Source organism: Sus scrofa, chromosome 18, assembly GCF_000003025.6.
Source record: "Sus scrofa isolate TJ Tabasco breed Duroc chromosome 18, Sscrofa11.1, whole genome shotgun sequence".
In the NCBI taxonomy this organism is placed as follows: Eukaryota; Metazoa; Chordata; class Mammalia; order Artiodactyla; family Suidae; genus Sus; species Sus scrofa.
Window position 1 is genome coordinate 43,486,136 of NC_010460.4, and position 23,831 is coordinate 43,509,966.

Sequence of the window (23,831 nt, forward strand, 5' to 3'; positions counted from 1 at the left end):
AATAGCTGCTTCTCTGACATTCTGACTCTATAGCTTGTCATTCATTATGCCTGGAGAATTACTTAGGCTTAGTTACAGACTCTGCCTGGGGATTAAAAATAATTGGTTTACATAATAAGATTAATTATATATAACCATTAAAATGTTAAATGATATCTTTTGCATTCTCTACAAGAATTCTTTCATATTCTGAATCAGTCACTTCTGGAAGAGGAGCAAATCATTTAAAACCAGGAGAAAAGACAGTAGCTGAAAACTTGTCTCATGGGTTATGGTGCTCTGAAAGTTTTCTTCCCCCTGGGAACTGAATCTGGCTTATGACACAGACACACATATATGTCCCGCATCCCCCAAAGACACACACATACACTGACACAAAACAAATCCAGACACACACACACACACACACACACACACACACACATGCATACACAGAGCTACTCACAGACATGCTCTGGCACATGCGTAAGTGCAGATATTCACACACACACACACACACACACATACACACACACACACTACTCTCCACCAGAGTAAATCCTTGCCCTGGAATAACATAGCAACAAGTATTTTCAATTCCTGTTTAACCAGTAGTAAATGTCCCCTGGCAGAGCATAAACATAACATTGTAACTCAGAGAGAAGAAAAACCAGACTTAGACTTGTGTGCTGGTTTTAAAAATGCTTTCCTCGCGGTAAGGAGTTACAACTACAGGCCTGCCCCTGGGCTAAACAAGACCCTTAATCAGGGCATCTGGGAGGCCTCCCAAGACTGTGACATTTGCAGAACCACAGAGGATGGGAAATTGGGAGTGTGTCATCCAGCCAGAGCTACACAAGCAGGAGAGGTAGACAGTGAAGGAAGGGAAGCAGTCCTCTTGCGTCCAGTCCAGAGGCCAGACCATTTGGACAGATCCCATGTTGAACTCCTAGCATCTTTAAGAGGGTGCCAAAAATTCAGAAGATAGGGGCCAGGAAGGGTAGAAACGTAAGGGAAAAGTTTTGAACTAAAAACATTTCTAACTGATAACAACTTTACCAGTTCCACCAAGTTCCACCAAGTCCACATTTGCCGCCACATCTTGGACGGTGAACTCCTTCGTGGTAGGGTTCATACCTCTATGCATTCAGCCATTCATCCATAAATGGTTCTTAAGAGGCTATGATATGGCAGCCCCTCTGCTAGCAGCTGGTGACCTGAGGGCCCCTGCCCTAATGGAGTGACAATCCACTGGGAAGAGACTTTGAACGATAAGTTCCAAGGAGGTGGACTTCCACCTCTTTGTGTTGCCAGAGCCACCACGGTGGCTAGTGCTGGCATGCACTCAATTTTTACGGCAAAGAGAAGGGGGAAGGGTTGGAGAAAGCAAGGGTGAAAAGAATAGGGCCTGGAGGATTGCCACCTCCCCTGCCAATTTTATAGAGAAAATACTTAGGAAATGAATTAGGTGAATAAGGGATACTCAACTCTGGATTAGTACACGCGGTATGCTCAAACATACAAATATTTGCCTACCTCTATCTGAAATTATGACTCTAACGCATATTCAGAAATGACAATGTTTCCAGCAATTTAGGCCCATATCAAATTAGTCTCTTGGCAATAAATTGGTGGAGATTAAAGCAGCTACGACAGGAAGATGAGCACCACAACCTACTCATTACAGACAATGAGCTCAAGGAACAGAAGGGACAAAAACTGCCCTGTAAGAGTTGGGAGTAACTTGAACGCTCCCATCAAAGAGTCAATGCTGATCCAGAAAAGCATTCCTTCCTGGCAGAAGTGAGGCTTCCTAAAAAAGTCGGATTCTAATGAGGTTGCAACATGCGCCCAAAGGGACAGAGAGACCAAAGGGCCAAGGAGAAGTTACCCCAATTCTGCATTTAGAAAAGGAAGCAAAAATAACATTAACAAAAGTGTGATGGCGGCTGTGTGCCAGGAACCATGTCCAGCCACTGGGGGGTTCAAGGGTCATAAGATCCAAGACTTTTGCTCAAAGGGCGTAGCATTGATTAATCAAGAGCAACGCAAAAGGAGGCTACACTTTAGGAAGAAATGAATGTATAAAAGGGAAACAGGATTGAACTGATTCATTTTTGAAAGTAAGAAAGTATTTCTCCAAGGGGGTCTGGGCAGCATCCAGAGACACTGACTTCAGCATCAGGAAAGCCTGACCACAGCTTCCTTTCACCGAAGTCACTTGCATTTCCCTCCTCAGAAGAATGAACAGAGACACTGCTCATCAGACTAAACAGGGAGAATTACTGGTTGTGTGTGTGTGTGTGTGTGCACGTGTGTGAGCTCATACTAATATGGCAGTTTTGTAAACAGTTCCTATCTCTTAAATTAACAACTGAAAAAAAAAATGTAACAACTGAAACATTTACAGGTGAAATGATACCAAGCCTGAGACCTGCCTCAAAATAATCCAAACTATGGGGCTGGAGTTCAGATGACATCGGGCCATGAGTTTATAACTGTTGAAGTTGGGTCATTATACTTTTCTGTTTAAGTATATTTAAAATGTTCTATATAAAAAGTTATTTCCAAGAGGGGAAGGGGCAAATTAGGATGATGGGATTAACAAACTACTATATGTAAAATAGATAAGCAACAAGGATTTACTGTACAGCATAGGGGACTATATTCAGTATCTTGTAATAACCTATAATAGAATATAATTAGAAAAAAAATGAATTCCTCTACTGTATACCTGAAACTAACACAATATTGTAAATCAACTATACTTCAATAAAAAGAAAGTTATTTAAAATATAAATTGGTAGTAAAAGCCTGCCGAATATGTAGGAAAAATGAAACTTTTAAATCATCATTTAAGAAAATATTGCTATTATGTCTAAGTTTAAAAATGAAAAGCTCCTTGGAAAACCATTACTGAGTATGAACGAGGTTTCCATAGGGAGCCACACATAACACAACCATGCCTTGAACAGGAAAGCGCCTTTGTAACATATTTGGGGTTATAGGCCTATTTACAATCTTCTTTTTTTTTTTTTTCTTTTTAGTACGGCATCTGCAGCATATGGAGTTCCCAGGCTAGGGGTCGAACCAGAACTACAGCTGCCGGCCTATACCACAGCCACAGCAATGCGGGATCCAATCCGAGTCTGCGACCTACAGCACAGCTCCCCGCAACGCCAGATCCCAGACCACTGAGGGAGGCCAGGGATCGAACCCGCATCCTCACGGATACTAGTCGGATTGGTTTCTGCTGTGCCACAATAGGAACTCCCTACAATCTGTTTTTGAAACTGCCAGTTGCCACCTTATAATGAAGTCAACTTGTGGACCCTAACCAGTCTTTAGATGAATGACTTCGAAGGCAACAGAAAACATCAGAGCACCTGACTCAGGAAGGGGTAAAGACACAGGCTGCGTGTTTAGGCTCCTCTCAGTATAACAGCCAGAACGGTTCCCGGTTAAAACCCAAATCACTCTCCTAGAACCCTGGATTCCATCTATCGATTATCAAGGGATAATCGATCTCAGTGTAAAATCCAAAGTCCTTCCGAAAGCCTGCAGAGCCCACCATGACCCACCCCACCCACTTGAAGCTCAGTCCTATTCACTCCTTATTCACCCCAGGCCTCTGGACATCACCTCTGTTCCTGGAACACATCAGGCACATTCCCGTAACTGCTCTTCCCTCCGTCGGGGATGCTCTTCCCCTGGATATCTACATCCTGGCCCCCTCACCCTCAATGTCATCGTCTCAGGAAGGCCTTGGCTGACCCCTCAATTTAACGATCAGAACCCCCCTACCGCCAGGATTTCCTATCTCCCTTCCTACTTTGTGTTTTTTCCCATAGAACTTATGACCTAATACATAAATTAAAATTATATATAATACGGAGGCATATATTTCATAAATATATTACTTACAGTTTCTTTGGTTTATTATTGCTCTGTATTTAGAAACACCATAAGAACCAGAATTTCATTCACTACAATAATATATCTAACACTTAGAATCTGGTAAATACTCAATAAGTATGCATTTAATCGTGCGTGTGCCTGCATGTGTGCATGGTGGGTGTGTGTGTATGCATGTGCTGGATTGTGATATAAAATATATTTCTTCATCATATGAGTCACATTCCGAAAGGCTGTATTAATACTTGCCAGGAGCACACTTGGGATATCTCTGGGGTTACTTAACATCAGGACTGAAATGTGAGTGCAGGACAGACACCAAGTAGATCTTCCAGACAGGTGCCTGGAACAAATGGGGCCAGGGGTAATTGCTATGTGAAGTGTGTGGTGGGGGAGGGAGGGTTGTTCCCTCGGGGATACCATGAAGGCACAATACACTGGCAAGAGGAAATAGGCAGAGTCACAAAATCAAACAGTTTTCAAGACCCTCAGAGGTGATCTGGTCAGACCTAATAATTCTAGAGAGGAGCATTCAAAAGTTACGAAATGATAACGTAATTGGTCCCAGACCGTAGGAGAAACAAATGCTGAGATAGAACTAGCACAGACCTGGGTCACAGGACTCCTTGGCCAAGGATCTTTACACATGAAAATGACAAGCAGGACTCTGCTCTCCAAAAGCCTTCTTCTGCCTGTTCTCCTTTCTTTGTAAACAACCTGAGGTTTTTCTCCAGTGAGGCGCCAGTCATGGATTCCACTCCAGCCTTCACAGTTTGCAGGGCTCTCTACTTTAAAAACAAAGGGCTGCTAATGATCACTCTTTCTCATAAATCAAAGCTTTAAAAATTCCTTGCCATAGCAACCAGGAGTGGTGGAATCATCTGCTCTTATTCCCTGAATTTCTAATAAAACAATTCCAACTTACACCAGGCTCAGGGGTGTTAAAGTCGGTGGAGAATCAAAACCCTCAGCTCTCGCTGTCCTACTTTTCATTAGAGCTAAAGAATCTGTCCATTTTTGAACAAATGGCTCACAACTGTAAAAAAAAATGCTTCAAACCATAAAGCACTAACAAGTGAAAACAACACATCAGTAAAAGCTGTTGGTCACCTTAACTTGGAAGGGATGAAGAAACATTTTTGTTGTTGTTGTTCAGGGAGTGAATACTGTTACATGGGTTCACTAACTGTTTAGTTCTCAACTAGACTATAATAAGTCTTTTGACTGGGGAGAGGCCAGGTTTCTTAGAACTCTCAGTATTTCTGTGATGACCTTAGCCATCCCAAGGGCTGGGGACATTCATGGCATATCCGTGACAGACACTCTTGCTTCTTCCTTCACAGAAACTTATTCCATGCAGGTGTCCTCACTTTTCCAGGAGAAGCTGGCCCCTTCCCCACTCCAGGAAGGAGGTCATGAATGGTCTGTGGGCACTATGGGAATCCTATTCTTGCCAGTAATTGGTTCACATATGAACATGTGACAAAACTGTGACCAATGAGAGAAGGGGTAGTCGGCTGGGGAGAAGGATGTTTCTGAGAAAGGTGTTTTCACTTTCCACCAAGCCAGAGGGAGAGATTACCCCCTTCCTCTTTCTAAACGTGTTGACAGGGACTGCCGTTGTCATCTTGACTCCAAAAGGTGAGCGAGATTGAGGACAAAGCCCATCCACCAAGACGGAGAGCCAAAGGAACTTCAGAGGAGCAAACAGTCAGATCCTACAGTATTCCGCTGCGTCCCTGTCTCCCACTTCTTTGGTAGTTTTCTGCAGCGAAGCATCCTAACCCATGCAATACTTGCACCCTGGAATGTTCTAGTCTAGAAGTGAGGAGGTGTGAATGCGTTAGGCACGTTGGTGTCCGCATGAGAAAAATTACATGAAGAGCATGTCCCAGGGACAGTGTTGGGAAAAACTCAGCCTTGGACATTAGAAAGTGGGAGGACCAAGGTATAAAATCCACACTTGGGGTGAGATGTGAGGGCAGCTGCAGAGGCCAGCACGAGGCACAATACCTTGCCCACGCTGTCACAGGGGACCCAGGGCAGCCAGATTTCCCAAGGGAGGACCCAGAACAACAAAACCTCGGCAGCCAATACCCACTTCCTCCCTGGGTGCCGAGAGAATACTGCAAATGGGACCTTTAGGAACAAGTGAAGGAAGACATTTCAGCACTTGCTTTGCCTTTATATTCCCGTGAATGGGAAATTATTTGGATTTTGTGGGGGTACCCACCTTAGTTGTCCCACAGGGAGAATGAAAGAGGACAGGCCATGAAAAGGCTGAAGGGGAGCCAGTCATTCTGTAAGCTCAAACAAGCCCCTGATGAGTGAAGCCTGCCCATGAAAGCAGCCACGCAGGGACTCTGTTCCCCAAGGATGCCAGTCTCTGTTCCCATCAGCTCCCACCACAGCCAGGTCTTCCTCCAACCACCAGGAAGTCTGTCTTGCTCTCAGAACCTCTAAACTCGTGGGGAAGGGAAGATGTCTCCAATAACCTGGCATTCAAAACCAGCAGGTCTTTTGAAAATGCTTACTGATTGGACTCATTGTAGTGAAACACACGTGGCTCTAGAACATTTCATATTTGCAATATTCATATTTTAGATCTGATCTGATCAGATGCATTTTCCTTTACCTGTTCAGGGTGACAGTAAACACAGAACATCTGAGACAGTGGTACCAGTGTAATATTTTCATCTTTCTAACAAAGTATTTACAGTCTAATACTGTGATGTGACATGATCAAAGGGTGTCTGCTCTTTGATTAGAAACAACAAAAGAGCCGGCAGATGATACTCTTGGAAACATTGGCACATGCATCCAGCTAGTGGGGGCATGGGAGGGAGGAACAGCAGTTTCCCTGCACTGAGAACACTCGGCAGCAGCACCACGTACACAGTGGGAAACTTGGTCCCTGGATGACTCACGTTCCACTTGGAGGGCATGAGAGGTGCCCAGGGCTTGAAAAGCTGCATAAAAATCGAATTAACTAGTCACCAGAAATGCACTAATTGCTTTGTCCAGCATCAGCAGAGACCCGCTGCTGTCCCTCATTTTTCAGCCAGAGAGAGGACACCATGGCCTTCAGGGGACACCGGGGAAGGAGGCCTCCGTCTAGCGCAGGCCGAGCTGACCTTGAGAACCAGCCACTGAGAACACGTCTCTGTCATTGCGGAACCTTCTCAGGAGACTGGAGGTGGGCAACAGAAAAAAAGATGAACGTGCAGGGAGTTCCCGTCGTGGCGCAGTGGTTAACGAATCCGACTAGGGACCACGAGGTTGCGGGTTCGGTCCCTGCCCTTGCTCAGTGGGTTAAGGATCCGGCGTTGCCGTGAGCTGTGGTGTAGGTTGCAGACGTGGCTCGGATCCCGCGTTGCTGTGGCTCTGGCGTAGGCCAGTGGCTACAGCTCCGATTCGACCCCTAGCCTGGGAACCTCCATATGCCACAGGAGTGGCCCAAAGAAATAGCAAAAAGACCAAAAAAAAAAAAAAAAAAAGAAGAAGATGAACGTGCAAATAAAAAGGGGAAGAGGCAGGGTACTTCCATGTGTTGATCAAGATGTCAGTGAAGGAGCTCCCATCATGGCTCAGTGGAAATGCATCTGACTAGCCTCCATGAGGACGAAGGTTCGATCCTTGGGCTCACTCAGTGGGTTAAGGATCCGGTGTTGCTGTGAGCTGTGGTGCAGGTCGCGGATGCGGCTCAGAACTGGCCTTGCTGTAACTGTGGTGTGAGCCAGCAGCTACAGCTCCAGTTCGACCGCTAGCCTGGGAACCTCCATATGCCTCGGGTGTGGCCCTAAAAAATAAAAAAGACCAAAAAAAAAAGATGTCACCGAACACGGAGTGAACGCCTCCTGTCTGATTACAAGGCATGCTATTTGAGAAGGACTTGATCTCTGAGTTTTTTACAGCCTTTCCACCTTCTCACGCCTACTCTGTCCATTTTGGGGGCCACTTTCATTTTATTTTTTTTAGTTTATTTTATTGAAGTATAATGAGTTACAGTGTCGTGTTAATTTCTGCTGTACAGCACAGTGATTTAGTTATATACAAATATATGTGTGTTCTTTCTCATATTCTTTTCCATTAGTTTATCAGAGGATGTTGACTACAGTTCCCTGTGCTAAACAGTAGGACCTTGTTGTTTAACCGTCCCGTATATAACAGTTTGCATCTGCCAACCCCAAACTCCCAATCCATCTCTCCCTTCCCCCTTCCCCCTTGGCAACCACAAGTCTTTGCGTCTGTCTGTGAGTCTGCTTCTGTTTCATAGATAAGTTCATTTGGCCTCTTTTAAATAACAGGTTGATGGAGATATCATTCCCACACCCTTCAATTTCTCTCTTTAAACGTGTACAATGCAATGACTTTTAGTGTCATCACACACAGGTGCAAGCATTACCACAATCAATTTTAAAACAATTTCATCACACACACACACCCCCCGCAAGAAGCCATTAGCAATTACTCCAGTTCCCCTCCAAACCTCCCAGGCCTGAGGAAATAACAAATCTACTTTCTGTCTCTAGGATTTGCCTATTCAGGACACTTCCCGCAAGTGGAATGGTACAATATGTGGTCTCCTGTAGTTGATTTCCTTCACTTAGCATGGTATTTTCAAAGTGTGTCCTTATTGTAACACGTATGCTTTATCCCTTTTTTAGAAATTTCTCTCTAGACCTCCCCGTTGAACTCTAGCTTTCCTACTGATGTTCCTTGAGTGTCGACTATTCACTCCTGCAAAGTGCCCATGAGCTACAAAGCAAGTTGCAGTCAAAGTCCTGGTTTAGAAAACTCCGTGTAATTTTGCTGGGTCTGCGAGTGCAACTAGGTGCAAATAATCTATATTATCAGTTTTTTTAAAAAAGCACTAATTTCCCAAAAATCATTAGAGACAGGCAGCTAATGTAAAACAGGGATGGAGTTGACATCGCTTATAGAACTGATTTACATGCAAGAGATAAAGGAGGGGCTACAGCAGCATTCCCTCGACGGAGTACTTGGGATACTGACACAGTCACTTACTCAACAACTAGTTATTGAGTGCCCACGGCAGGCACTGTTCTAGGCACTGGGGATTGGCTGAACAAAACAGACAAAAATATCCACCTTCATGGAGCATGTATTTGAGTGATACATAATAAGATCATTTGAAGAAAACAAAGCAAGGGAATCATAAGCAAGGAATTCAAAATCATGGTTTACTGTTGGAGGGACAGAATCAAAGAAATTGGGGGAAGGAAGGGAGAAGAGAACCCAGGAAGATGCAAGGGGACAAGGTGTCCCTGGATGGGGTGGTAGCTTTTCCCACGAGAGTTATGTTGCTCTGCTTTGTAACTTGCGTGTCTGTTACAGATATGCATTTGCATACATTGATTATTATATCAAATTTGATTTACAAACGAGCCCCTCCTCTGGATGGGAAAGTATAAACAATGGTTTGCCTTTAGATGAGCGATCTGTCTGGGCTAATTTAAAATCTCTATGGGAATGTGGGATACACAGCAGTGTCTGCCAGTGAGTGGAGAAATTCTAAACTGGTGGGGTTACCCTTCAGGGTTTTGAAAAGCTGTCGAAGGAAAGCAAAGTAATATATTTAGGAGATTTTTTTTTTCCAGTTGTATTAGATTATCATGAACGCTTAGTGATCATGTGTCATCCAGGAAATAAATCTATGAGCATCTATTAGAATGGGAACCTCATGAATCCAACTGATTCATTCATTCATTTTTATGTTTTACTCCCCAATTTCCAACTTTCAAGTTTCTTCTACAAACAAGTTCCCATTTGGTTCTCACAACAAGTATTATTAGCCCATTTTTTTGGATGAGAAAATGGAAATTCAGAGAGGCCCAAGATAACACAGCCGGTGGTGCTGGTGTTTGGGCTGGATCCCCAATTTCCTAGCACATGTTACATAACATATTACCCTTGAAGTCCAGGGTTCAAATAAACTCACATTTATTTACCAAAGCCAAGAATGGATGTTAGAAATCAGTTGCAGAGAGTTACATTTAAAGCAATAAAAAGAAATATGAGTCCCACTCTGGGGGCAGAAAATGGATGGAACTCATTACTATTAAGAAGAAGCACAAGTTAAAACGACACATGCTCTCAGCAACATGTTTACATGAATTCCTGAATGACAGATTTACACTCAGCTATTTGTGAAAATAAGATATCTGCAGGGCATCTCTTCCCTGAAAGACTGCTGTGCATTTTTACAAAACACCCCTTAATGCTATTCTTGGGGTTAGACTATAGAACCAAATCAGGACTGTGGCAATTACTATGTTCTTGTGACAAATTACATTGTCTAGTTTTAAATCATGTCTTCTGTTCATAATTGCCTAGGATTTGCGGTGGTTATGCTCCTAATCTTAATCTGATATTATTTCAAGAGAGTTTACAAAGCCCCTGTCAATTGCATTTTCCTCTGAGGAAGAAACTCATATTTGATCCAAAAAAAAAAAAAAAAAAAAAAAAGCACGTGGGTAAGTTCAGCTGCTTAAAACAAGCACAGGGCTCTCACGTGGACAAAGTTCAGCCCTCGGGCATATTACCATCACATGGAAGGACCAACCTCTGTGTCTAGGTCACTGACAGTACCTTCACCCCTGGATATTGATCATGAGGGCGATATCCAGAGGACACCTGGCTTCAACGAGCCAGGCCCCCAACCAGAAACTAACAGCTCAGGGTACTTGCTGATGGAGACATCAGTATGCTCTCTGCATGTGAAAGTCAGCAAAATAGTACTATTTACCCAATAAACACAGCTTTATGGTCCCCTTGTCTGCAGGGACAAACACTGTAAAACAAAATGGCTAATTTTTCCATCATAAAATGAATTTGAATGAGTAACAAATCAATATTAGGCAGCCAAATTATGTGTATTAATACCTACACAGCATTAGCACAATCCCAAGTGAATGTCTTCATTACTAAAAGTAATGCTAGGCTTGACTTTTCATTTCCCTTGAAATTCACTTGCACATTTGGTCGGAAATGACTTTTGCTTGAAACCCAATCCACTTCTGCTTTCTGTGTCTACACAGAGACACAAACAGACATCCATCATGCATGGACGTGTGTGTATACATCTACGCATAATCATGGCAAGAAGCTTCGGGTCAAGAGGAAATGTGTTCCTTGTTCTCTCAGCTTCAGTTCCCAACTTCACACAATCATAGCACCGCAGGCTTTCTTTGCAAAGAGGGGTGTACCAAAAACTCACGAAAACTCACGAGGAAATATGGAAAGTCTAGAATTATAGTGAAGTAAAAAACCAAAATAAACCCCCCAAAGCACAAAGCCTATACAAACAAGAATGTGATGAAAAGCCCAACCTGTCCCCCTCTACAGTATTTCATTTCAAAATCACTGTAGACACCCAGAAAAATGGAGACACCTCTCAATGTCTGAGACTAAAACAAAACAGGGACTTGAGAATCGGGGCTGAATTGGGCCTCAACAGAGGGAGGCTAACTTTCTGGCGTGGCACGTGGACAGGATGGCAACCACAAGAGCCACGGGGCAGTCAATCAGCAGGTTTTGTCCTGTGATAAAGGCTACCGCATTCTCGCTGGAGTCCTACAGACCAGTGCTGTCCAATCCAAATATAATGGGAGCCAGAGACGCAATTTTAAATATCCTACATTAAACATTTTAAAACAAACAGATGGGGAGTTCCCATTGTGGCTCAGCAGAAACGAATCCGACTAGTATCCATGAGGTCATGGGTTCGATCCCTGACCCCGCTCAGTGGGTTAAGGATCCGGTGTTGCCGTGAGCTGCGGTGTAGGTCACACACTCGGCTCGGATCCCACGTTGTTGTGGCTGTGGCATAGGCCCACAGCTGTAGCTCTCATTTGACCCTTAGCCTGGGAACTTCGATATGCCACAGGTGCAGCCCCCAAAAGCAAAAAATTAAAATTAAATAAATAGATGTCATTAATTTTTTAAATATATTCTCTTTAGCCTCATATCCAAAAAAAAAAGATCATTTCAATATATAACCAATACAACGAAGTTATCCGTGAGACATTTTACATGCTTTTCAGGTTTTGTACTACGTCTTCAGACTCTGGTGTGCATGTTACTTTGCAGCACATCTCCGACTGACCCCATTTCAAGGGCTAAAAAGCCCAAAGCGCTACCAAATTGGACAGTGCAGGTCTTGGGGTTGAGAATCAGACCTTCACAGGTCAGTGGTGCAGCCCGAACACTTGATGCTGCAAAAGACGTACCCTCCAAACCATGCTCCCTGCTTCCTGCTAACGTGTTGTCCTAAAATTGATCTCTCTCAAGTTTGGTCCTTGGAAGCAAAATTTAAGAAAATGCACTTTATTTTGTCAGAGTGGCATCATGTGAAAGAATTAGGAAGTGCTGGTCTCATTTCCTTGGAGAAGACAGTGGTTGGCCAGGACCAAGGGTACAGAGGACAGTGAAGGGGCATGATGAGATCCAGGCACTGGGCGGTTGATGAAAAAAGAATTGCATACACTTATCACCCAAGTGATTCTGTGACTCATCCTGCCCTCAATTTGTGATCTGAGTTATGTCAACAAAAAATAAGTCATGCATGCCACAGGCCTCTGGCTCGTATGGCTTCTGAAGCCTGTGGCCTCAACATCCACCTCTTTCTTGACAGTTGCTTGACACTTTAAAGATACGCTTCACCTTTCCAATTTTTTGTTGCTGTTGTTGTTGCACTTGAGGACTGTAAGAGGAGTTCAAGGAGGAGGGCAGCTTCCTTTTCACGGGAACTGTCATGTTCCTGCATCTTATTTGCATGCATTTCCTCCCAATTAAATGTGCTGCAAATTCCAGAAGCTAACTTTATTTTCTAAAAACCAGTGCATTTCCATTGCCCTGTATGAGGGCTTTTTGCAGAAGTAAAATACTTCTAGGCAAAAGGTTTGCTGATGGCCAAGTTGGTAGAAAATCTCTTAAAAAGCACAGCTTAGGTTTCCCACTAGCAACCTCCCTCCACATATTCTCAAGTGTCCTGTTTTCTTTATGATTTGGGAGAGATACTATTAAAAGAACCAAACTTCTTCTGGACATGGGCCTTTTTTCCTCTTTGAGGGTGAAATTACAACTCACTGTGGGTTTATTTCAAAAAGAAATGGAGTTGCCATTAGGGGAACTATAGACTTTTTTTTTTTAAAAGTTGGAATCAAACTGCAGGACTAGAAGGGTTTGCAAACATTTTAATTACTCTTCTCTTATCATGTTCCAACTGTCATTCCACAGTCTACCTCAACATTATGAAAAAGTTACTTTAAAAAAAAGCCAGATTGCAAAGTTAGTAAAACACAATACAAATAGCGCAAGGAGCAAACACAAGAATGGGAGAACACCTTATCAAATGTTCTATTCGTAGCTAAACTAATTTTACAGTAGGAAGGTCCCTGCCTTAGAACTACAGACCCTGGAGTTCCCGTCGTGGCGCAGTGGTTAACGAATCCGACTAGGAACCATGAGGTTGCGGGTTCGGTCCCTGCCCTTGCTCAGTGGGTTAAGGATCCGGTGTTGCCGTGAGCTGTGGTGTAGGTCGCAGACGCGGCTCGGATCCCGTGTTGCTGTGGCTCTGGCGTAGGCCGGTGGCTACAGCTCCGATTCAACCCCTAGCCTGGGAACCTCCATATGCCGCGGGATTGGCCCTAGAAATGGCAAAAAGACAGAAAAAAAAAAAAAAAAAAAAAAGAACCACAGACCCTGTCTACCAGTGCTACCCAATAGAATGTTCTACAGAATGGTGTTCATAGCCCATTTCGGCATGGTCTGATATCGTAGCCACCAACCATGGGTACCACTGACTACCTGAAATGTTCCCAGTACAACTGAGGAACTGAATTTTTTTTAATTTAAATTTAAAGAGCAACACGTGGCTAGTGGTTACCATACTGGACAGCACAGCTCTATATAGTTAGGGCAGACACTAGGTCATTTAAGTCTGTGCCTCCGTTGGCACAACAGCCTTGAATTCTACACCCATTTAAAATACGAAGCACTTCCTGACTTCTTTTTTTGAAAATATTAAATAATTAAACAGAACAGCTTATATGAAGCCAGACAGAAAAAAAAAAAAGTCTGCAAGAAATTCTCTGAAGATGATGCTACTCTTTTAGGATGAGCCAGGAAGGGGAATGGAGCATGAAATGTGGGTCCTAGACCAGTTCAGCTCTAGCCCCCCCACCACCAGGCTGAGCGGCACTGGGCAAGTCCTGGAGCTCTTTAGACCCTGATTCTCATCCTTACAATGTTGGAATCTTCTAAATGACTTCCAAGGCCCCTTCTCAGTCTGCACCTACAGTGACATGTCAAGTCAATCCAGCTTGAAAACAATTCTCAGGTAGAAACTGCTGCATGTGAGGAGTTCCCATTGTGACTCAGCGGTTAACGAACCCAACTAGGATCCCTGAGGATGCGGGTTTGATTCCTGGCCTCGCTCAGTGGGTGAAGGATCCGGTGTTTCCATGAGCTGTGTTGTGTGTAGGTTGCGGACGAGGCTTGGATTCCACCTTGCTGTGGCTGTGATGTAGGCCAGCAGCTACAGCTCCGATTAGACGCCTAGCCTGGGAACTTCCATATGCCACGGACGCAGCCTTAAAAAGCAAAAAAAAAAAAAAAAGAAAGAAAGAAAGAAAGGAAATAAATTGCTGCATGCGATCTACCTGAATTTCTTCTGTAACTACAGTTCCTTTATGCTTTCACTTAAGGTAGAAGCTAAGGAATAGATGCGCTGCTGCCTGAGGATTCAGAATCTTGAGAGTTTAATGAGGAGGTAACAGGATTTGCTCTGCTCACACAAACTGACACGCTTCTGAGATGCCAATGAAGAAAAGCAACTGAATGCAAAACCGTATCTTTCCCTTTTTGCCTCAGTTTTTTTTTCTTTCATTTAGAAAATCTTCAAACCTTTAGAAAAGTTTCAAGAATTGTACAATGAATGCCTATACACCCTTCACCTGGCAAGACTATTCTCAAGCACAGACACAACACAAGTCCAATTTTTTAGGTGTCTGCTCTGCAGAGTAATGGTTTGGTAACACGGCCTGGTTCATACTGCTCCTGAGAATAAGCTTTGGTCAGACTGAGGTGAGGGTCTGGATAACTACTGGGGGCAACAACATGCAGCACGAGTACATTACTGTATTTTCTCTGTTAACCACGCACCTGGATTTCAGTCTTAAACTCCAGAAACCTTGCAAACAGAGATAGAAACAAACCAACCCATTACACGGGAAAAGCATGATCCTTGAAATGAGGCAGACTTTGCTCCAATCCTATCACCTTGAATCCAAGCCCTGCGGCCTCTCTGAACCTATTTCTTTGTTTGCAAAATGGGATACAATGTCCGCCCTGGAAAAGTATGGTGAGGATTACCTGCGATGAAGTCAACAGAAGGACTCCGAGCTGCTATGCAGGAGTGTTAGCTGCTTTTACAGTTTGCTAAGCCTTTTCCCAAACAGTATTTCAAGAATGACAACTTTGTGGGATGAATCCTCAAATATCACTATTGTTCATTTATAGCCAAGACAACTGAGGCGGGGAGAGGTTAACGGAAAGAGAGAGGGCATTGGCCTCTCACAAGCAGGTGTGATGGCCAGGTCTGTGGGAAGGGAAGCATCTAGCACCTCTGTTGATGCTCACACCGACGCCAGGAAACAGGCTGTCTCATCTGTGGTTTGCAGCGAGGTATTTAAGGCTCAGAGGGGCTAATTCCACTGAAGGTCACATAGCTAGTTGTAGGGTTTGGTTAAGTATGTGGTTGATGTGCCTATGTTAAGGGTTTAAGGGCCTTGGTTAAGAGTTCAAGGGCCTTGGTTAATGGTTTAAGGGTTCTGGTTAAGGATTTAAGGGCTCTGATGGAAGGTTTAAGGGCCTTGGTTAAGGGTGGAGGTGTCCTGGCTAAAGGTTTGAATGTGCTGGTGAAAGGTTTAAAGGGCTAGACTGTCTGATTCCAGGTTTAGGGTTTTTCCTAGGACATCTAGTGATGACACATTTCAGAGGGTGGAGCCTCGCCCCAGCTCAAGGAGGCAGACTGTTTCTCCAGATCTAGTGGATTCCGGCAGGCCGCTGGCATCCAGCCTCTCTCCTTGACAAAGTGCTCCCCTCCCCAGACCTGCCAAGGCCAGTAATGAATGACAGCCTGCACAAGGCGCAGGCGAGATCTCGATTCCAAGAATCTGATCAATGTCACCTCTGACCTGAGGTGATGTGACATTGTAAAGAAGGTTATTAATTGAACACCCTTCTTAGTGAATGCCTGTGGGAACTCAGACATTGGATGATTGAAAATAACACTTGAAACTGCTGAGGTGGGAGGTCCTGTTGTGGCTCAGTGGTAACACACCTGACCAGTATCCATGAGGTTGCAGGTTTGATCCCTGGCCTTGCTACGTGAGTTAAGGATCCAGTGTGGCCATGAGCTGTGGTGTAGGTCGCAGACATGGCTGGGATCTGGTGTTGCTGTGGCTGTGGTGTAGGCCAGCAGCTGTAGCTCGGATTCGACCCCTAGCCTGGAAACCTCCATATACCACAGGTGCAGCCCTTCAAAGTATTTAATTAACTGCTGAGGTAATACTGGGAATGGGCTGAAGGTGGGGGACTCTGACAGGCCAAATGTCGAAGCAAGGCCATGCTGTCATTAGGCCACTCTGTGAAGTCTATATTCGAAGACTGGTCCCCGCCCAAGGTCTTCAAGTAGTAATAAGTGGGGGAAAAGGCAGGCTATTTGCACCAGCAGCTGGTGGATGGCTCTCCCTCGGTGCAGAGCTGAAAAAGTTGTACAGTGATGGCTGGCTGCTATTAATCTCATATTTATCGTGAGCTTTCTCTCCCTTTCTCCGTATCTAACTATCTTGTGTCTTGATCAGACCCCAGGGCACAGCCACACGGGTCCCATGGCAGAGCTGACTGCATGTGGGTCCAGCTCATTCCTAACTGGGTTTTCCTCTAGCCATGGAAACTTTGTGTGTGTGTGTGTCTTTCTAGGGTCGCACCTGCAGCTCACGGCAATGCCAGATCCTTAACCCCCTGAGCAAGGCCAGGGATCAAACCTGCGTCCTTATGGATACTAGTCAGAGTCATTTCTGCTGAGCCATGGTGGGAACTCTGAGACTTTAAATAAACTCTGAGACATGTGAGTGTGTCTTCTCACACCCACCAGCCTGCACCAGAGGCAGAGGTGTCCATCCCGACCCTCTGACCAGAATCCACATAAAAGACAGAACAGCAGGTGCCTTTCCCGTGGAGCACATGGAAGGAGGCAGCAAGGTGCTCAGAGGACTTGGAAATCATGAATAGTAAAGTTAAGCAAAGGCAGGGCTTCTGAAAACACCTCTAAGTAGACACCTGACCAAGCAAAAGAGAGAGAGAGGAGGGAGAAAGAAGAAGGAAGGAAGGAAGAAAAAGTCACATGTTTTGAAAATTCAATGACAGGTTTCAGGAGCCATGAAATGCAAATACATTCATAAGAGATAGATGGTGGGTGGGTGATGGCTGGCTGCTATTAATCTTTTATTTATCGTGCGCTTCCTCTCCCTTTCTCCGTATCTAACGATCTTGTATCTTGATCTCCTGGCAGAAAACTCTTTCCCAAACCCTACAAGATGATACTGCTCACGCCAGCGTTTTCCGATCCCCTTGTCTGGTTATTTTCACACTTGTCTGAAGACAGGAGACCCTGCAGAGCAGCAGAGGGCCCTTGGCAGGACGGACATCAGGCCAAGCCCCAGGGGGCAGCTCAGAGAACACACCGTCCAGCTAAAGCCCACAAGGCCAGCCTCGGAAAATACCTGGGGTTTGTACCCCTCAAACGTTGAACAAATGACGAGGTCATTCAAAGCTCTTAGTGGGGTTAGTGGGAGTTGGGAAGGGGCGGAATCTGGTGTTTCAGCAAAAGTACACAAATCACTGGGCCCTTGCCCAACACTGCTAACAAGCTGTGTGCATAAGAAGAGTCTCCTGACTTCTCAGATCTTATATCGCTGGTGCATGTCAGGTACCAGAAAGGTCAATGAAGCCTAACAAGTTAAAGGGAGGTGTGGAATGGTCACCAGAAAAACAGCAAAAAAACCCAGTACTGGAGTTCCCATTGTGGCTCAGTGGTAATGAATCCCACTAGTATCCATGAGGATGCGGGTTCGATCCCTGGCCACACTCAGTGGGTTAAGGATCCGGTGTTGCCGTGGCTATGGTGTTGGCCAGCATCTGTAGCTCCAATTTGACCCCTAGCCTGGGAATGTCCATATGCCTCGAATGTGGCCCTAAGAAAGCAAACAAAACAAACAAAAAAACACCAATACTCATCTGAGTGAATGATTTCTCTCAAAGGATTACTTTGTAGCTTTGCGATTTTTAAAAACATTCAGTGTTTTTGAAATTGCAATTTTTGTGCACATGATGGAAGATAAAGGTGATCAGATCTTCCTGCCACTCTAGGTAACTGAAATTGAATTCCCAGAAGTTATCACTAAAACAAAGGTAAAGACATTTGTTGCTTACACATAACTGAAGCTTTCTAAAGCCCAAAGGTCCAGAAGACTTCTCAGTGCGAATGTCTGTTTCAACAGAGATACCCTGTTTCCTCCTATGAGATCCAGACAGTTTCTAATGACACATATAGAACCCTTGGCAGCATCATTATAGTTCAATTTTGCCTTCTGCACCTAGGACTGTGGCAGATCTGCATACGACTGGTTGTGACTCACCAATAATGAGTAATGAAAATTTGTTATTTATCATTTCTAGGATCCCCACCAGTTTGACAGCAGAAAGTGGCATTACTTACCTGGCCCACATTACTGTTGCATAGACTCTGGAAAAATAAATCCCTCAATCCACTCAGGAACGTTTTTTTCCCCCCCAGTTAAGGTTTCCATGGCTCTATGCATAATACTAATTTTTACCTTTTTCTATTTACATTTTAATTTTAAATCTCCAGGCGAGTTCATTTCTATAATCCAGTATGTTTTTGTTCTCAAAATTCTCTAACTTCTTATCCCAGGAATCTCTTTAATATTTAATTTTTTACCTTGTTCAGTTACTGGAAAACATCTCATACCTTCTTTATTTATTATTAGAGTTGACTCTTTTCTTCACTCTGTGAAATTATCCATTTGGTGATTACATAACTCATATGCAAAAAAGTTCTTATCCTACCTGTAAAAGCAAACCTCACCCATGATTATTAAGAAGACTATTTTGCAAATCAACCATTGTTTATTTCAGAATATAATCAAGTACTACAGGCTAGATTAAAAGCTTAAGGATGGGGGGGTTCTTTTTTTTTTTCTGAGTTAAAATAATAAAGGTAATCAAACCTTCCTGCCAATCTCAGTGATTGTGAAATTTAATTACCAGCAGTGATCATTAAAACAAAGGCAAAGCAATTTCTTTGACACATAATTGAATATTCCAGAAGAAAATTTCTAAAGAGTTCTCAGAAAATGTATTGAAAAATTAATTTTAACCTGATTATTTCATTTGTTGTGTCTCAGCCAGTGATGTAGAATAAGTGAGACGCGCCTGAGTGATATGGTTCAAGAGCAGCAGGTAAGAACGTGGTCTTAGGAGAATCAGATAACTTTGAGCTTAATGCTGAATAAATTATTCGATTTTTACTCTTTGCTCCAACACATTCAAACCTAAACCTCCCACGGCTATTCCTCTAAGAGAGGTTTAATCCATGGTGTTCGAGTTCACCTCTCCATATGCTGGACGCTGCAGAATCCACACTTTCCTTCTTAGTGTTCAATTGCCCGATTATGTCCCAAGGTGTGCAGACCTACACCCTCAAGCCTCCTGCTACTTAAATAGAAAGAAAGCCTCCTCCATCTGCTGTGTGTCAGCAGTGAGTGATCTGGCATCTCTGTGCATGAGGCTGCCCATGGGCCTTGTAAGCATAACTGCCCAGGGAAGAGGAACCACCAGGAAAAGGGCCAATAGCCCTAAGAAGGAAGTGGCAACTGGGCTATGACCTTCCTTATCTTCAGGCCTCGCCTACACTATTCCCTCTTCCTGAAATGCCTTTCCCTCTTTCTGTTTCCAGAAAAAAAAAAAAAAATCCCACACATCGCAGCCCAACTCATATGTCACCCCTACGGACCCTTCCAAACTGAGGTCATTGCTCTCTTCCCTGCACTTTCCTCCACATAATTCATTTCCTGAAAAAGGAACAGAGACTGCTATTTGCTGTCCATCTCTGCTGCTGGATGGGGAGGAAAAGGATCTTGATTCATCTTTCTATTCCAAAGACTTGGAACTGTGCCTGCCACCTCAAAGAAACTTAATAAATGCTGGTTTGATGGAGCGCAAATCTCAACACCAAAAGTAACATGCGATGTAAGAGGCAAATTTGATGTGTCGTAGACTGACTTCCGTACCTCACGTCTGAGCCAGTGAGTGAGTGCCTTCTTTCTCATTCCTCCACGGAACACACTTTATTCACACCAAGCACTATCAGGTGCCACGCCCTATGCTGAGCACATTATCTAATTTAATCCCCACCACCTTCTTATGAAATAGTTCCTTGTACTGGCATTAGTCTCATTTATAGATAAGGACCCTGAGGCTTGGAGAAGTTAAGTAGCTCACCCAAGGTTCCCAGCTAGTCAGTGGTGAAGCCAAACTCAAGGACAATAATCTCAGAACTTCAGAGCGAGAAGGAATCCTAAAATTAGCTTCCTCACTTAACCTTCTTGAAGCTGAGGCTTATAACTTACTGCCTGGCACATAGTAGGCCCTCCAAAATGGTGCTTAATAGAATGATGGAGCACCCTAATTCCTCAGACTCTGACCTTTGCCTGGGAGAACCCAGCTGCTGCCACAAACAGGCTCTATTCTTTCCTGCCCAACACCTCTCACAGGTGTGAATTGCTTGTGTCATCTGCATTATTCATGATCCACATGGTGGTTAAGGGTGCTTTAAAAAGAGAGCTCCTGGTTCTCCTATTTTCAAGACAAAATGCCTGATTAATTGAGGAATTAGGCAATACAAGTTCATGGCCCAGGTTGATTCGTATTAAATAACATATCCCTGCCCACTTTCTGAATTTCAGCTTTCCAGTGATTTCCCAGTTTCCATTAGGATTTAAAACAGTGGTAATTAAAGCAGAAAAGAGAACCATCAGGAGCATCTCTAGCCTATCTGCAAAGCAATTACCATCGTCTAAAGCTTATGCTGTGCCGCTTCAAACCCATGCATTCTTCCTAAGGCTGAATTAGGTTTTTCAATAAGGTTGCTTAAGCTTAAGGGGCTCTTTCATCAAGATCTGAAAATTCAGAGGCCACAGCATCTGTAATTTATACCACCAGCAAATCCTGTGATGATATTGTCTTCTTGCCCTCTCTCCTTTCGTCTTTCCCTTCATCGCCTCTCCCTCACCAGTTCATTTTCTAGAGAGGGCCATTTTCAGAGAGGGATAACCATATGCTAATCATAAGCCAACATCACTGTATTTTAAATTCAATGGTAGTTAACCAAAATGAATTGAAGAGCAGCAGCAGTGGTTTGGGGGTACTAAAAATAAGCTGTAGCATTTGCTGAGTTCTCAGAATTAAAACCACAGGCGGTCAACTTGTTGCTGCTCTTAATAAGATATGACTGTGCTGCCCCATTCGCTGCTACTACCAGAAACTTCATCTATACGGTACACATAACAACACGGTGCTTTTGATTAGTTGGCAGTGATCAAGAAAGGAAGTGTTATTTCCCTGGAACTAAAACCTGCCAAAAAAGATAAGCGATGGCTTTCAAGTGATCACCTTGTGCCATGTCACAAGTGCACCTTCCCCAAATCACCTTGCATTTATGATTGGATTAGTCACACATCTACAGACATGGCTCCTCAATGCCTGGCTTGCTGTCCAGTGCCTCCAACAAAGTGTTTCTTCCTTTTGATTTAATTTTGTGATTCTCATTTAAAACATACACACAATAGGAATTAATACAATGTTAATATATTCAGCATTTCCATTAGGACTTCAAGACCTTCTTGACCCCTGAATCCCATAAACTACACTAAATGCCTTATCAGCTCTCCCTTTAAGGTTTGTCATTAAAGTTTTCAAAGACCAGGGCGGTAGAAGAATTCTACCTAATGCATCATTCTGATTAGAAACCTGTCATACTCAGAATCCAGTGGGTCTGCGTCCATTGATTCCCACTCCTTCAGATTCATTAGCAATTTTTTCTCTTCAATTAGACCCCCTGATCAACCGTAGAAAAGCTGGAAGAAGCCCTCCCTTTTCTCGGTCGCACTTGGAAAAAAAAAAAAAAATGTATGCCTGGAAAGTAAAATTACAGAACGTATCCCAAGAGGCCATTGAGGAAAATCTCACACACTCACACACACACACACACACACACACACACACACACGCATGTACACTTGCGACCGGGCAAATTATCACAGGCTGGGCTCGACCTCCCTTCCCCTAACTCGCTTCAATCAAAACCAGAAAGACAGACTCCTTTATTACCTCTATCTCAAACCCATGCCCCAAGCGTGTGTCTCCGCAGAGCTAATTTCTGAAACAAACAAAGAAAATCAAGTCTGCGAGGAGCGAGGGTTGGTTCCCCTGCGCCTTGAATTTGGGCATCCAGCGGGGAGGGCACCGCACCGCCAGCGGGTCGGGGTTCCCGGCGTCACCCTAACCTTCTCCGCCTCATCAGCCCAGGTTCCCGCGGCGCCAGAAAGTGCGCGCCCGCCCTGCTCGCTTCGAGCCTCTCGCCTGCTGCTCCCCGAATCCCCAGGACCCCCGCGTCTGCACACGAAGGGCGCCCCCACTCTCCCACCTCGGAGCTGTCAGAGGCGCTGAGAGGCAGGGGGCACCGAGGGGGCTGGCGAGCCAAACAAGTGTCACACCGGCCGGCCGGCCGGCCGCCCTCCGGGAGAGCGGGCAGGACGGCCACAGATAGGCTCTCTCCATCCCAGGGTGCGGGCCGAGGGCAGGGGGCGAGAGACCCCGCAGGGCAGCCGCGCCCGACGGGCTGGAACTCACCGGAGGACACCGAGGAGCCGGACAGGCTGGAGTTGCTGGACGCTGCCATCTCCGCGCGCCCCGCGCGTGGCTGCTGGCTCAGCGCTGGTGCGGACGCCGCCGCCGCTGCCCTGGGCCGGCCGCTCGCAGGCTCCGCGGCCCCCAGCCCATGGCAAAGTCCTGGGGACGCGCAGAGAGCACCAGCCTCCGGACTCTGCCTGCACTTCCTGCTCCGCCAGATGACGCGCTGCTGCCGCCGCTATTTATTTGTGGTTTCCGTCCCTCTCGGCGCCCTCGCACGCTTTTCTCCGGGTGTCGGGGGGAGGTGGGAGCGGAGGGAGGCCGAGGGGCGGCCGGAGGGGCCGGATCGTGCCTCCAGCCGAGCCCCGGCTGCGGTCCGCGCTCCCCCGCGCGCGCGGCTGGGAACCCGGCGCCCGGGCCGCCCCGCCAGCTCCCCGCACCCTCCCCCGGGCTCCCGCCTCCCCGGCGGCACTTCGAGCTGCCCGGGCAAAGGCGGCGGGAGACAGACAGACAGAGCGACCTCCCCCTTCTCCCTCCGCCCCAACTCCGCTCGCGCGCACACAAAGGAAGGAGAGGAGACGCGGGAGCTCGGGGGGCTGGTTCAGCTGCCGCGGGCTTGACAGCTCCTGCGACGGGAGCTGGAGGAGGAGGCTGTGGACTGCAGGGCGGGGGGGACCCTGGCCGGGGGAGCCGGACCCCGAGGGGCCGGGGAAGCCGCCGAGCGGCGCGGGGCGAGCGTGGCTGCCGTGCGCAGCGCTGCTCCGAAGGTTTGAGGGCGACCGCGAGTGGGGAGTGGGGGGTCGGTGGTGGGGCTGGCGGCGCCCGGCCAGACTAGGGAGCAGCGACACAGCCAGGGTGGGATCCAGAGGGCGAAGGCGGGGTCACTGAGGACGCGGTGTTAGGTAGAAGGGGGCCGG

The 23,831-nt window shown here is 45.5% G+C and overlaps 1 protein-coding gene across 2 annotated transcripts in view; it reads right to left on the minus strand.

Moving 5' to 3' along the window:
• The window catches only part of CHN2 (chimerin 2), a 300,407-nt gene extending 276,950 nt beyond the window's left edge, over positions 1–23,457 (minus strand). Inside the window, exon 1 of one of the 2 annotated variants that reach the window (XM_003484050.4) lies at positions 22,915–23,457. In XM_003484050.4, the coding sequence (XP_003484098.1) occupies positions 22,915–22,963 (49 nt within the window). In that variant the 5' untranslated portion in view covers positions 22,964–23,457. The remainder of the gene's footprint in view (positions 1–22,914) is intronic. The other variant, XM_021078572.1, reaches the window with a different exon arrangement.